Consider the following 14,886-nt stretch of genomic DNA (forward strand, 5'->3'; position numbering starts at 1 on the left):
AGGGTCACTTCCGTCTGTTTGTCTGTCACAGAAATCCTTCGTCGCTGATTAGTCGCGGCCGGCCGCAACCAATCAGCGATGGGCACAGTCCGCCCGCGAAGTCGCCCTTCCCTACTCCCCTCCAGTCAGTGCCCCTTCCCTACTCCCCTCCAGTCAGTGCCCCCATAGCGGCATAACGTGGTGTAACGTAGTCTGGTCATGCTGCTATTAACCCTGTGTGACCAACTTTTTACTATTGATGCTGTCTATGCAGCATCAATAGTAAAAAGATCTAATGTTAAAAATAATTTAAAAAATAAAAAATCGTTATATTCTCACCTCCGGTCCCAAGAATGCATTGCGGCGATGACTCGAGATCACGTAGCGGTCTCGCGAGATGATGACGTAGCGGTCTCGAGACCGCTACATCATCACGTGTTATTGCCGCGATGCATTCTTGGGACCGGAATGTCGCAAGGAGCATCGCTAAACGCCTTGGCTGGATCCGGGGGCCGCCGGAAGGTGAGTATATAACTATTTTTAATTCTTTTTTTAACAGGGATATGGTGCCCACATTGCTATATACAGAGACAAATATGAGGCTTTCCCAGTAACAAAGGCGTAAAACAAGGCTGTGTGCTTGCTCCAACCCTGTTCAGTATGCTATTCTCTGCAATGTTATGTGATGCCTTTTACAACTGTGAAGATGGAATCCAGGTTAGGTACAGGACTGATGGCAAGCTATTCAACCCAAAACGCCTGAAGGCGGTTACGAAAGTGCATGAGACTGTTATCCGTGAATTATTATTTGCTGATGACTGTGCACTTAATGCTAGCACTGAACAGCAGATGCAGCATGAAATGGACAGTTTTTCGCAAGCTTGCGACAGTTTTGGTCTCGAGATCAACATTAGAAAAACTGAAGTCATGTATCAACCTGTTCCAGGAAAACTGTACAAGGAGCCACGTATCACGGTGAAAAAGCAAAACCTCAAAGCAGTCGATAACTTCACCTACTTAGGCAGCACACTTTCCCGTGAAGTAACCATAGACGCTGAGGTTAATAATAGAATTGCCAAAGCCAGTGCCGCCTTCGGGAGACTGCGTAAGAACGTCTGGGAGTGAAGGGGACTCAGCCTTACCACCAAGCTGAAGGTCTACTGCGCGGTGGTCCTCACCACACTTCTCTATGCTAGCGAGACCTGGACAGTGTACAGCCGGCATGCTAAACAGCTTAATCATTTCCACATGAGTTGCCTCTGCAGACTCCTCCACATCAGGTGGCAAGACAATGTCCCGGACACGGCAATTCTGGAACAAACTGGGCTCTGCAGCGTTTACACTCTCTTGCTGAAAGTCCAAGCCAGGTGGACTGGACACGTGGTTAGAATGCCTGACAGCCGACTACCGAAACAACTGCTGTACGGAGAACTGTGACAAGGAAAGCGAGCAGTTGGGGGCAGAAGAAGCGCTATAAAGACTGCCTTAAGGTGTCTCTCAAAAACCAGGAAGTCAACACCAATGAATGGGAAAAGCTTGCCCTGGATCGTCCAGGTTGGCGGGGCAGGATCACCTCAGGAGCACGTGCAGCAGAAGATAGGAAAATCTTTGACGCAAAAAGAAAGCGCGCTGTCCGCAAGGCACAAGTAGAATTTGGTGTACTGACCACATCTGCTTCCTTATGTCAAGTATGTGGGCGAATCTTCAGGCCCTGTATTGCACTCATCGGCCACCTCCGGACCCATAACTACTAACTCTCTTCTAACCCTGAAGTCATGGTCATCTTTGACTACGAAGGACGAACATCATCATCATATACTACGTGGGCTGTGTTAGATACTATGTGGTCTGTGTTATATATTGCGTTGCCTGTGTTATATACTACGTCTCTGTGCTATATACTACGTGGCTGTGTTATATACTACGTGGGCTGTTCAATATACTACGTGGCTATGCTATATACTACGTGGCTGTGCAATATACTACGTGGGCTGTGTTATATACTGCGCGGCTGTGCAATATACTACGTGGCTGTGTTATATACTACGTGGGCTGTGTTATATACTGCGTGGGCTGTGTTATATACTATGTGGGCTGTGCTACATACTACTATACATATTCTAGAATACCCGATGTGTTAGAGTCGGGCCACCACCTAGTCATTTATAGTCTCATTGTTCCTCAATATTTAAAATTATCCCCGTTTAAAATATTTTTCTCTCATTTATAGATGTTTATGCCTTCGGCCTGGGTAAAAACATAAGCGAAGAGGAAATCAATGACATTGCTTCCAAGAAAGATAATGAGAAGCATGTTTTCAAGATGCAAGATATAAAAGACATGAAGTTGGCTTTTGACAAAATGATAGGTCAGAACATTTACATTTCTTTCCTCCTTATTGTGTGCAATGAATTAATTGTTCATGTTGATATGGAGCCGCAGGAAGCCTTGACAAAAGTCAGGAATAGTATTCTGCCACTGATGTACGAAGGTCAGATGTGTTTGAAGGATCTGACTACAGATCTCTGTACAGCAATGGTAGATAGGTTATTCGCTATCCTCTCCTCTCTTGCCTGACCAGCTGCACGTGAACGATCCAAGAAGGAAGATGCAATGGACAAACTTTTAGGTAGTTTATTAACTGTACCTTGATAAATTATGTCACAGAGGATGAAAGGACATGGATGAGGAATAAAGATGGAGGGTGGAGGATAGAGGTAACAGGAGAATCCTCTCTCCAGCTCTAATGCAATGTCTTCCAAGATGGCACTGACCAGAAAGAACATGATGTGCAGAAACAAGATAGGATAGTTACAGGGAGAGAGACAGAGAGAGAACATATGAAAACATATAATAACAATGGCCAGTAAACGGCAGCAACAGACAACTAACACTGTATAAACATCACAACTACTGTATATATAAAGAATGACTCAAGACATGCTACATTAGGCATGAAGATTTTCTGGACAGCACAAATAGGCTGCCAAAGTGGTAATGAGAACAGGTAAGTATATTCATGGCTGTTCTTTTTGGGAAGTTTAGGGTTCTTAGACCTTAAGTCCTAAAGGCCAGCAATGAAGCCACTCCTATATACAGTATATGCTTGAGGTGGGGTCATTTGTGGTTCAAATCTCATACAGTATGTAGGATGGTGGCACCACTATAAGTTTTTGCCACCAACTGACCCTGTTTGCAAAGGTTCTGTCTTTCATCAATTCTGCTTCTTCTAACAAATTACTTTTAGATGATACAGAAGTTCTTCAGATGTGTGGACTTTCCAAAGAACGACTTGAAGATAATGAGGGCCAAGACCCTATTGATGGCCTACAGGAAGTGTTTCCCTGGATAGCTAAAATTACCATCACAGTAAGTCATTATCTGCTTGGTTCATTACATTATACCCGGAGTAAGAATTCCCTAGATGTACAAGAGGAGATGTAGTGGCTAGATTCACATTGCGTTAGTGCAATCCGTTTAGCGGATACGCTAACGGAATGCGCTAACGCAATGTCCAAAAAGGGATTGCGTTTGGCGATCCCGCTAGCGCAGATGCCCGATCTGTGCTAGCGAAGAACGGACCCTGAATGCTACAAGCAGTGTTCGAGGTCCGTCCGAAAATAACGGGACATCACTGATGCATGCCAAAAATGGCATACGCTAGCGATCCGTTAGCACATTGCGGTCAATGGGTGCGCTAACGGATCCGTTACATAGCGTTAATTTCGCCAATTTTGCCATGTAACGGATTCCGTTAGCAGACACCCACTAACGCAATGTGAACCCAAGAAAGTCATAGGTGAGCATAACATAAATATACACCAACTATATCACATAAATCCAAGGTTACCTTACAACTGCATTTAAAATTGATAAAGAAAACCTCTATCTGGTGCCAGTAAGCTGCCAGAAAGTCATGACAATCTAGTAAAGTGGTCTTGAAATGAGATTGCTGCACATATGACACCCCTGAATCTGAAAGGAATAGTTACTCATATGTGCAAGAGTCCCGTCTGGATCCTGGGGTAAGGTGACCAGGATCCAGACAGGACTCTTGCTCATATGGGTAACTATTCCTTTTATTCCTTTTATTTAATCACATTTTATTCTGCATGAACTCACAAAGATGTATAGTGATTACATTATCACTAATCTAATTGCACTATTGTTAATCACTATATCTCTGATATATATGCACTCATTTGGTAGCAACTGACATATATGCTGTCCATTTGTTGAAATCTCTTGATTTTGTGGTAATTACATATGTCCCGTCCTGTATTCCTGGGGCATTGATTGTATCAATGGATGTAGTCACAATTTTATTGTAAACCATATACTGTAAATTCTTTTGTGACAACATGAATTTTTACGTGTAAGTTAGTGACAGATTTTTCAATAATGTTGTTTTGTAATTTATTGACTATTTTTTTACTCTTTTGCTTCTCCTGTTATAAAGCATTGCTTTTGAGTCGCCATTTGATGTATGTATATGGCATAGTTTATGACTGATATTCTTTTGTTTATAGTATACAGTGTATTGTGTCAGCGTACAGGTAACACACTGACTCACCAGTGATGTCTCTAGGTGAAGTCCTTCATCTTTGCTTTTCATCTTCATCCAGCACATCTGCCATCATATCTTCCAGCAAGGGCACGTCTATGCAGGAAATAACAGTTATCTAAAGCACCACCTGCAGAGCACATTACTTAATTTTTTCCCAACTTCTACACTACACCAGATGAAGAAAAAAAAGGCGACATAGTGTTGCTCTGCACAGTAACAGGACCGCCACCATTTAAAAAATTATCCTTAAAAAAACAAACAAATACGTCACTGCAGTAACAACGTCCCTAAATTAGCCCCTATGGTAATAATATCCCCCATGCTGGCCCCCATGTGTCTCATTCCTAGCTCCAGCCATATGTTCTCCCATCCTGGCCCCATATTTTCTCCCATCCTGCCCTCATGAGTGTCCATTCTACCCCCATGTGATATCCAATCCTGCCCCATCTGACCCATGATCCTGCCTCATCTGTCCATGATCCTGCCTCATCTGTCTCCATCATATCTATCCTGCCCCATGATCCTGCACCATGTGTCTCCATCCTGCGCCATGTCTCCATCCTGCCCCATGATCCTGCACCATGTGTCTCCATCCTACCCCATAATCCTACCCCATTTGTCTCCATCCTGCCCCATCTGTCTCCATCCCGCCCCATGATCCTGCACCATATGTCTCCATCCTTCCCCATGATCCTACCCCATCTGTCCCCATCCTGCCCCATCTGTCTCCTTCCTGCCCCATCTGTTTCCATGTCTCCATCCTGCTCCATGTGTTTCCATCCTGCCCCATGTGTTTTCATCCTGCCCCATGTCTCCATCCTGCCTCGTGTCTACATCTTGCACCATGTCACACGGTGCAGGATCATGGGGCAGAATGGAGCTAGATGGGGCAGGATGGAGACTCACGGTCCATGTGTCTCCATCTGGCCATCAAAACATATTGCGGCTTGCCGCTTTCAATACAAATTTTAAAAAAACTTTCTCCTTACCTGGCCGCGGTCCAGCGACGATGTTCCCTCCGGGCATTTCAAGTGCGGTCTCACCAGAGAATGAAAATCACGTACGCGCTGATGTCAGCTGCCAGCCTGCTATTGACTGGAGGCTTTTAACTATTGCCGTGCGGGCCCGCACGGCAATAGAGTTTAACTTAACCTGCGTCTCGGATGCAGGTTCAGTTACTGCACCGGCAGAGTCCTGCCGCTGGGGCCCAGTGAGCAGAAGAGACGGGGCCCGTTGCGGGCCCCCCTCTGTTCATCAGGCCGCATACGCCAGTCAGGGCAGTAATGCCCTGATGGTGTCCCTGACTCAGAAAACTGTAAATAAATACTGATGTATTTATAGTCTTCTACATAAACTGTGTGTCATTGCAGTAACTTGCATGCCTCCTCGGCACGACCCTACTCACTGTGGGCACTGCATGACTTCTCGAGTCAGGCCTTCTCGCTGAGTTTGCCTTTTGCAGCACTTCTTGGCACTGCTGCATTAGCATGTGGTTTGCTTTTGACTTTAGGGGGCATGGCTGGTCTTTACAGAAATGTAACCCTGCTGTGTCCTGCAGAGATTAGGTTCCCTGGCCTATCCTGTGCCAGCAGGATCTGTATTAGGCAGAGATCCTCCCACCGCTCTTTGTTTGAATGTTTGTCCCTAGCCTGCTAGCACTTTGTTTATGCATGTCTCCATACTCTGTCTCCTGTTATCGACTGGCCTGTTTACCCACTCTGACTTCTCCATCCTTTGCACCGGATTTGTACTGTGAAACCACGCTGCCTACCCCATGCTCGGACTGTCTGACTACGCTTCTGTCTCGCCCACCTGTACCTCGTACCAACGCCTCTGGCCCATCAGCTGCAGCAGTCCCAGGCACTGCCCTGTAGTGGTACATGGTGTCTACCGGCAACCCAGCCTATCCTCACCATCAGAGGTCCTAGTGAAGACTCAGTAGACACATAGTCACACACCCCTCCAGTGTAAGCCCGGCCTGTGGCACAGTAGGTCTACACCTACCAGTGTTATATTACGGTAAGGCCATGGACCCCGCTGACAAATCGGGACCCAGGAATCTCAAGTCTAGTGTACAAGGATTGTACAAGGAGGTCCGCTCTCAGCGTGAGCATCAGGACCAGCTTATGCAAGCCATCAATGTGGTGGCAACCCAGCTGTATGGTCTGTCCATCGCAATGTCCGTCCTGCCTTCAGCTTCTACCACATCTGGCCAACCATCCTCTGGGCAGTCAGCCTCTCTGGGGAAACCACCTAATGCTCAAGTTTTTGTGGGACTGCTAAGCTCTAGCTTCCAATTCTGTCCCACTATGATGGAGACCCAAAGGAGAACCATGGCCTCATCAAACAGTGTCAGATTCATTTCACACTCCAGGCTCACCTCTTTCCTCCAGACCAGACCAAGATAGTGTTTATGGTCTCTCTGCTGTCTGGATAAGCCCTGGCCTGGGCAATCATGGGGAAGACTGCTGACTTGACAGATGTCCAGAAGGCAGTCACTGACACACTTGTCAAGGAAGGTAAGCCACAAAAGGTCATTGCTAAAGAAGCTGGCTGTTCGCAGAGAGCTTTATCCAAGCATATTAATGGAAAGTTGAGTGGAAGGAAAAAGTGTGGTAGAAAAAGGTGCACAAGCAACCGGAATAACCTCAGCCTTGAAAGGATTGTTCAGAAAAGGCCATTCAAAAATTTGGGGGAGATTCACAAGGATTCCTTGTGTCAAGCCACTCATGACCAATAGACAACTCCAAAAGCTTCTTACCTGGCCAAGGAGAAAAAGAACTGGACTGTTGTCAGTGCTCCAAGGTGTTGATTATAGATGAAAGTACATTTTACACTAAATTTGAAAATCAAAGTCCCAGAGTCTGGAGGAAGAGTGGAGAGGCACATAGGCCAAGCTGCTTGAGGTCTAGTGTGATGTTTCCACAATCAGGGATGGTTTGGAGAGCCATGTCATCTGCTGGTGTAGGTTCACTATGTTTTATCAAGACCAAAGTCAGCGCAGCCGTCTATCAGGAAATTTTAGAGCACTTCATGCTTCTCTCTGCCGACAAGCTTTTTGGAGATGGAATTTTCATTCTACAGCAGAACTTGGCACCTGTCCACACTGCCAGAAGTACCAATACCTGGTTCAAAAACAGCAATATCACTGTGCTTGATTGGCCAGCAAACTCACCTAACCTTAACCCCATAGAGAATCTATGGTGTATTGTCATGAGGAAGATGAGAGACACCAGACCCAACAATGCAGACGAGCTGAAGGCTGCTATCAAAGCAACCTGGGCTTCCATAACCCCTCAGCAGTGCCACAGGCTGATCGCCTCCATGCCACGCCACATTGATGCAGTAATTGATGCAAAAGGAGCCCGACCAAGTATTGAGTGCATTTACTGAACATACATTTCAGTAGGACACAGAGGCGTAGCTAGTGCTTTTGCCGCCCGGGGCTGCTCCCGAGTTTGGCGCCCCCCCCCCCCGCCCCGCTCAATACACACAAAGTTTACCAAAAATAGTTTTCCTGTTTTGTAGAACTTAAACTGGGCCTAATGGTGTCACCCCCACATGCCAAACCTGTGACTTTTAATTAATTAATATCAGAGAGAACAAATGACCGCCATACACAACAGAATCCACTATACCAAGACCAATAATATCACATACAGGAAGAAACACCAGCACACCATGACCAGACCACATAGTGACCGAATAATACTATATACAAGGGACAAACACCGCCTCACCATGACCAGATCACATATTACCACCACTTGGTGACCAATTAGCACATACAAGGGACAAATACCACAACACCATTTCCAGACCACATATTACCACCACATAGTGACTGAATACTACAATACTGATCAGTACTAAAAAAAACAAAACACAATACTATCACCATAAGTGCCAGTATTCACAGGAGATCTGTACTTTGTATGCAGTGTCTGTGTAGAGGTAATACAGAGATCGCTGGTGGTATTATACACAGGAGCTCTGCATATAATGTATAGGTAATACAGTGATCACTGGTGACATTGTACACAGGAGCTCTGTATATAGTATACAGTGTATAGTGTCAGTGTATAGGTAACACTGACTCACCAGTGACGTCTCTAGATGAAGTCCTTCATTCATCTTTCATCCAGCACAGACCGCCATCATTTCTCCCAGCCAGCACTCGTTTCTGCAGGAAATAACAGTTATCTCGAGCTCTGCTTGCAGAATACATTACTTAATTTTTAACAACTTCTACATTACACCACATGAAGAAAAAAAGGTGATATAGTGTCACTCTGCACACTAACAGGACCGCCCCCCATTTAAAACAGTATACTCAAAAAATAAAATAAATACATCACTGCAGTAATAACATCCCTTAATTAGCCCCTATGGTAATATTATTCCCCACCCTGGCCCGTTTATCTCATTCCTGGCTCCAGCCATATGTTCTCGCATCCTGCCCTCATGAGTATCCATTCTACACCATATGATCTCCCCATCCTGCCCCATCTGTCTCCATCGTATCCATCCTGCCCCATGATCCAATCCTGCCCCATGTCTTTCATTCTGCCCCGTGTCTCCAATCATGCCCCGTATCTACATTCTGCCCATGCCTCCAGTCCTGCCCCCAGTGTGTCCGGCATATTACCCCCAGTGTGTCCAGCATATTACCCCCAGTGTGTTCAGCAACCTGCCGCAGTATGTCCAGCATATTGCCCCAGTGTCCAGCAATCTGCCCCAGTGTGTCCAGCATTGCCCCCAGACAGTGTGTCCAGCAATCTGCCCCAGTGTGTCCAGCATATTACCCCCAGTGTGTCCAGCAATCTGCCCCAGTATGTCCAGCAATCTGCCCCAGTATGTCCAATTGTCCAGCATTGCCCACAGTGTGTCCAGAAATCTGCCCCAGTGTCCAGCATTGCCCCAGTGTGTCCAGCATTGCCCCCAGTGTGTTCAGCAATCTGCCCCAGTGTGTTCAGCATATTACCCCCAGTGTTTCCAGCAACCTGCCCCAGTATGTCCAGCATATTGCCCCAGTGTCCAGCAATCTGCCCCAGTGTGTCCAGCATTGCCCCCAGACAGTGTGTCCAGCAATCTGCCCCAGTGTGTCCAGCATATTACCCCCAGTGTGTCCAGCAATCTGCCCCAGTATGTCCAGCAATCTGCCCCAGTATGTCCAATTGTCCAGCATTGCCCACAGTGTGTCCAGAAATCTGCCCCAGTGTCCAGCATTGCCCCAGTGTGTCCAGCATTGCCCCCAGTGTGTTCAGCAATCTGCCCCAGTGTGTTCAGCATATTACCCCCAGTGTGTCCAGCATATTACCCCCAGTGTTTCCAGCAACCTGCCCCAGTATGTCCAGCATATTGCCCCAGTGTCCAGCAATCTGTCCCAGTTTGTCCAGCATTGCCCCCAGACAGTGTGTCCAGCAATCTGCCCCAGTGTGTCCAGCATATTACCCCCAGTGTTTCCAGCAACCTGCCCCAGTATGTCCAGCATATTGCCCCAGTGTCCAGCAATCTGTCCCAGTTTGTCCAGCATTGCCCCCAGACAGTGTGTCCAGCAATCTGCCCCAGTGTGTCCAGCATATTACCCCCAGGTTGTCCAGCAATGTGCCCCAGTGTGTCCAGCATATTACCCCCAGTGTGTCCAGCAATCTGCCCCAGTGTGTCCAGCATTGACCCCACTGTGTCCAGCATTGCCCCCAGTGTGTCCAGCATTGCCCCCAGTGTGTCCAGCATTGCCCCCAGTGTGTCCAGCATTGCCCCCAGTGTGTCCAGAAATCTGCCCCAGGGTCTCCAGCATTGCCCCAGTGTGTCCAGCATTGCCCCCAGTGTGTCCAGCGATCTGCCCCAGTGTGTCCAGCAATCTGCCCCAGTGTGCCCAGCAATCTGCCCCAGTGTGCCCAGCAATCTGCCCCAGGGTCTCCAGCATTGCCCCAGTGTGTCCAGCATTGCCCCCAGTGTGTCCAGCATTGCCCCTAGTGTGTCCAGCAATCTGCCCCAGTGTCCAGCATTGCCCCAGCGTGTCCAGCAATCTGCCCCAGTGTCCAGCATTGCCCCAGCGTGTCCAGCAATCTGCCCCAGTGTCCAGCATTGCCCCAGTGTCCAGAAATCTGCCCCAGTGTTATGATTAGGCAATTCAGTACCACAGTGAACATAGAGGTCAGAGCACATACAGTGATCTGACAATAATCCAAAAACATAGAACGAGCTCTGAGACGTGGGAACTCTGTTGACCGCAATCCCTAATCCTATCCAACAACACTAGAGGCAGCCGTGGATTGCGCCTAACGCTACCTATGCAACTCAGCACAGCCTGAGAAACTAGCTAGCATGAAGATAGAAAATAAGCCTACCTTGCCTCAGAGAAATACCCCAAAGGAAAAGGCAGCCCTCCACATATAATGACTGTGAGTAAGATGAAAAGACAAACGTAGAGATGAAATAGATTTAGCAAAGTGAGGCCCGACTTTCTGAACAGAGCGAGGATAGGAAAGGTAACTTTGCGGTCAACACAAAACCCTAAAAACCACGCAAAGGGGGCAAAAAGACCCTCCGTACCGAACTAACGGCACGGAGGTACACCCTCTGCGTCCCAGAGCTTCCAGCAAACAAGTAGATAAGCTGGACAGAAGAAAAGCAAACAAAATAGCAAAGGAAAACTTAGCTATGCAGAGCAGCAGGCCACAGGAACGATCCAGGAGGAAAACAAGTCCAATACTGGAACATTGACAGGAAGCCAGGATCAAAGCACTAGGTGGAGTTAAGTAGAGCAGCACCTAACGACCTCACCACATCACCTGAGGGAGGAAACTCAGAAGCCGCAGTACCACTTCCCTCCACCAACGAAAGCTTACAGAGAGAATCAGCCGAAGTACCACTTGTGACCACAGGAGGGAGCTCTGCCACAGAATTCACAACACCCCAGGGTCTCCAGCATTGCCCCAGTCTGTCCAGAAATCTGCCCCAGTCTGTCCAGAAATCTGCCCCAGTCTGTCCAGATATCTGCCCCAGTCTGTCCAGAAATCTGCCCCAGGGTCTCCAGCATTGCCCCCAGACAGACAGTCAGACAAAGAAAAAAAAAAAAGTTAAATCCTCACCTCTCCCATTCCCAGCGCAGGTCCGGTGCATTCAACGTCTCTCTGGGTCTGCAACGCTCAGGACAGAGGCTGAGCGCGCAGTGATGACGTCATCGCACCCTCTGCCCTGAGACGTCGCAGAGTCAGAGGGCGCTGAAGACGCTGCAGCTACCGCGCAGTCGCAGGAACCAGGAGAGGTGAGTATTAGCGCTGGCATGGGGGGCGCCCGAAGATTTAAAGGGCACACATCTTTTTTTTTTTTTTCCCTCCTCCTGCAGCGCCGGCCGCGGCCCGGTGACCCGCCCCCCGCAGTGTGCCGCCCGGGGCGGCCTGCCCCCCCCCCCGCACCCCCCTTCCTACCCCACTGGTAGGACAACATTTCGGATTAAAAAATAATTTTTCCAACTGGAGTCATAAAGTATGCTAATTTACTGGGAAATGACTTTTGTGTTTTTATTGGCTGTAAGCCGTAAGGGCAGGTTCGTCACCCCTCTCTATCAGTCTGTAATTGTTAGTTTGCTTACTGTAAGTGATAGCCGTAATTTGTACGTAACCCCTTCTCATGTACAGCACCATAGAATCAATGGTGCTATATAAATAAATAAATAATAATAATAATATATGAGTTTCACTTTTTGTATTGAAGAACTGAAATAAATTAACTTTTTGATAAGATTCTAATTTTGTGAGAAGCACCTGTAGACATTACACAGTACATAGCAGGGACACATTTATAAGATTATCTCAGCACAGGAACATCTTTTTAACACATCAAATTGTGGAACAAATTACTATTCCAAGATTTATTAATTAAAATGTATTCTGCTTGGGGGAAAATCCCTTTAAGAAAGCACTTTGGGGGAGATTTATTAAGAATGGCCAGGCTTATTCTAAAGTAGGAGTAGAATAAATCCAATCTATTAAAAGGTACACGACTGTGGGCATCTTGAGCTGCTAGGTCCAAAAATTAGATCTAATTCAGCTATGAGCAGGCGTAAATTAAGATTAAAATTTGCTCCACTTTCTCTCTTTTCTGTTCACTTGTAACCAGACTTTGTGACACTTTCTCTTTCTTGTTACTTTAAGCGTCCAGGGTCTCAAGAGACATGTAAAGGGACCGTTGTGAGCAGATCTTTTATCCTGACGGCTGCTCACTGCTTCCACCTGGATGAAGAGCTCCATACTGTCAGTGTCAAAGTTGGAGGTAAGTTCTCCCATCAGTTTTACTTGAGCTCTATCTCTTGTCCTACTACAACAGGGGTGGGCTGACAATTATATTTTCTTCGGCGTCCTGATAGATTCCTGGGGACTGCAGTGCTTGAGCCGCTAACCCATTTTGCCAGCAGCCAACCCTCCTTAGGTTGCGAGCACTTGCACGTAGCGTTCAATACTGAATTTTGCAGCAGTATACAGAAGCCACAGTATATCCTATGTGATGTTTTCAGCAATCTCAGTGTCTCCTATCTGATGTATACAGCAATCTCAGTGTCTCCTATCTGATGTATACAGCAATCTCAGTGTCTGCTTTGTGATACATACAGCAATATCAGCGTTTCCTATGTGATGTATATACAGCAACTCCAGGGTCTTCTATGTGATGTATAGACAGCAATTTCAGTGTATACTATGTCATGTATATACATTGGTCTCGGTGTATACTATGTGATGTATATACAGCAGCCTCAGTATATCATGTGTCATGTATACAGCAGTCTCATTGTCTCCTATGTGATGTATGCAACAGTTTCACTGTCTCTTATGTTGTGCATGCAACAATCTCGTTGACTCCTGAGGAATGTATATACAGCAGTCTCAGTGTATAATATGTGATGTATATACAACAGCATCAATGTATCTTATGTAATACATATACAGCAGACTCTGTCTATCCTATGATGTATATAGCAGTCTTAGTGTCTCCTATTTGATGTATATATAGCAGTCTCGGTGTCTCCTATGTAATGTGTATACAGCAGTCTCTGTGTCTCTGATGTGCTGTATACAGCAGTCTTGGTGTCTCCTATGTGATGTATATACTGCTTGAGTTCTATAAACATTACATGAGCAGTGATGAATTTCCCACTGTGAGGAAACTTGAAGTAAAATGTACATCTCTGTTCAGAACAACTTACTGCTGCAAGTTCTTTACAAAACTTAAAAAATCGATTCGGCACTCCAAAGTAGATGCAAAAATTATAAGGATATTTTATTGATACAGGTTCATCCACTGTATAGAAAAAGTTAACGTTTCGGCCAATAACATGGCCTTCATCAGAACAGTGGGACCTTCTTAGGAGTAGTGTCTCATGGCGCTGTGGTCATGCACTACCATGCAGGGGATGTGGTGCTCTTTATTTATAAAACATATCATTGCAAATAGTTGACTGTGCTCCAGATGGATACAAGCCTGGGAAAGCAGTTTTGAGTAACAGTATCACCCATTCCACCTAACATCACACATCAAAGAGAAGCAGTTCCAGCCATCACATTTGGGAAGGGCTAATTAAATATTTGACCAAACATAGCAGGATCATTTTTAAGTTGGTGATTTTGCACGGCCCCCAAATTATGGTAGAAATATCCTTTGGCAGAAATAAGGTTCCCCAACCCTGATATACAACCTCCAAAATGCTCGCTAGTAGAGGCATGAGCACTTCGGAGCCAATTCTACAAATGTGAGGACTATGTATGTTTTTCCTTTCATCTATTGTAGGTAAGGTCTACAAAGCGAAGGAACTCCACCGTCATAGTGACTACAACCCAATTGGCAAAACGGACAAGGGCGTGGAGAAATCCTATGATTACGATATGGCTCTCATTGAACTGGATAAGCAACTTGAGTTTTCCAGTAAAATTAGGTAAAATAAGTGAAGATTTATTTTGACAACTTGGTTAAATTGAGCATGAACATGTTTAGCAATTGTGACATGATCACCACATCTTGAGGCACCATGACTAACCTTGTTATGGGCCACTGGACGTGTAGATACTATGGAGGCACTGTGGTCATATATGTTATGGGGACATCATGACCTGTATTGTCCCAGGTATCATGGCTAGTAGGATAGAGATGAGCATAAAGGTCCTGTGCGAAATCATAGTTGTGGCATGACGTTGTGCTGGGCCACCTAATCAGAAGAGGCGATGGGACTCTCTAAATCATGGACCACTAAACTGGCAGGTTGACCAAAGTCCGGCAAACCTTTTTGCTCAAATATACTACTGGATGTGTCATTGGTTGTGGTGTGAGACACTGGAATCTTT

General features: G+C 46.2%; 1 protein-coding gene across 1 annotated transcript in view; it reads left to right on the forward strand.

Annotated features, from left to right (window-relative positions):
• LOC138661588 (complement factor B-like) overlaps nt 1-14,886 on the forward strand; it is an 87,085-nt gene that overhangs the window by 56,951 nt on the left and 15,248 nt on the right. Inside the window, exons 10-13 of the mRNA XM_069746404.1 lie at nt 2,210-2,347; nt 3,227-3,348; nt 12,709-12,826; nt 14,336-14,480. Coding sequence (XP_069602505.1) covers nt 2,210-2,347; nt 3,227-3,348; nt 12,709-12,826; nt 14,336-14,480 — 523 coding nt within the window. The remainder of the gene's footprint in view (nt 1-2,209; nt 2,348-3,226; nt 3,349-12,708; nt 12,827-14,335; nt 14,481-14,886) is intronic.

Source organism: Ranitomeya imitator, chromosome 2 (genome assembly GCF_032444005.1).
Source record: "Ranitomeya imitator isolate aRanImi1 chromosome 2, aRanImi1.pri, whole genome shotgun sequence".
Classification (NCBI taxonomy): domain Eukaryota; kingdom Metazoa; phylum Chordata; class Amphibia; order Anura; family Dendrobatidae; genus Ranitomeya; species Ranitomeya imitator.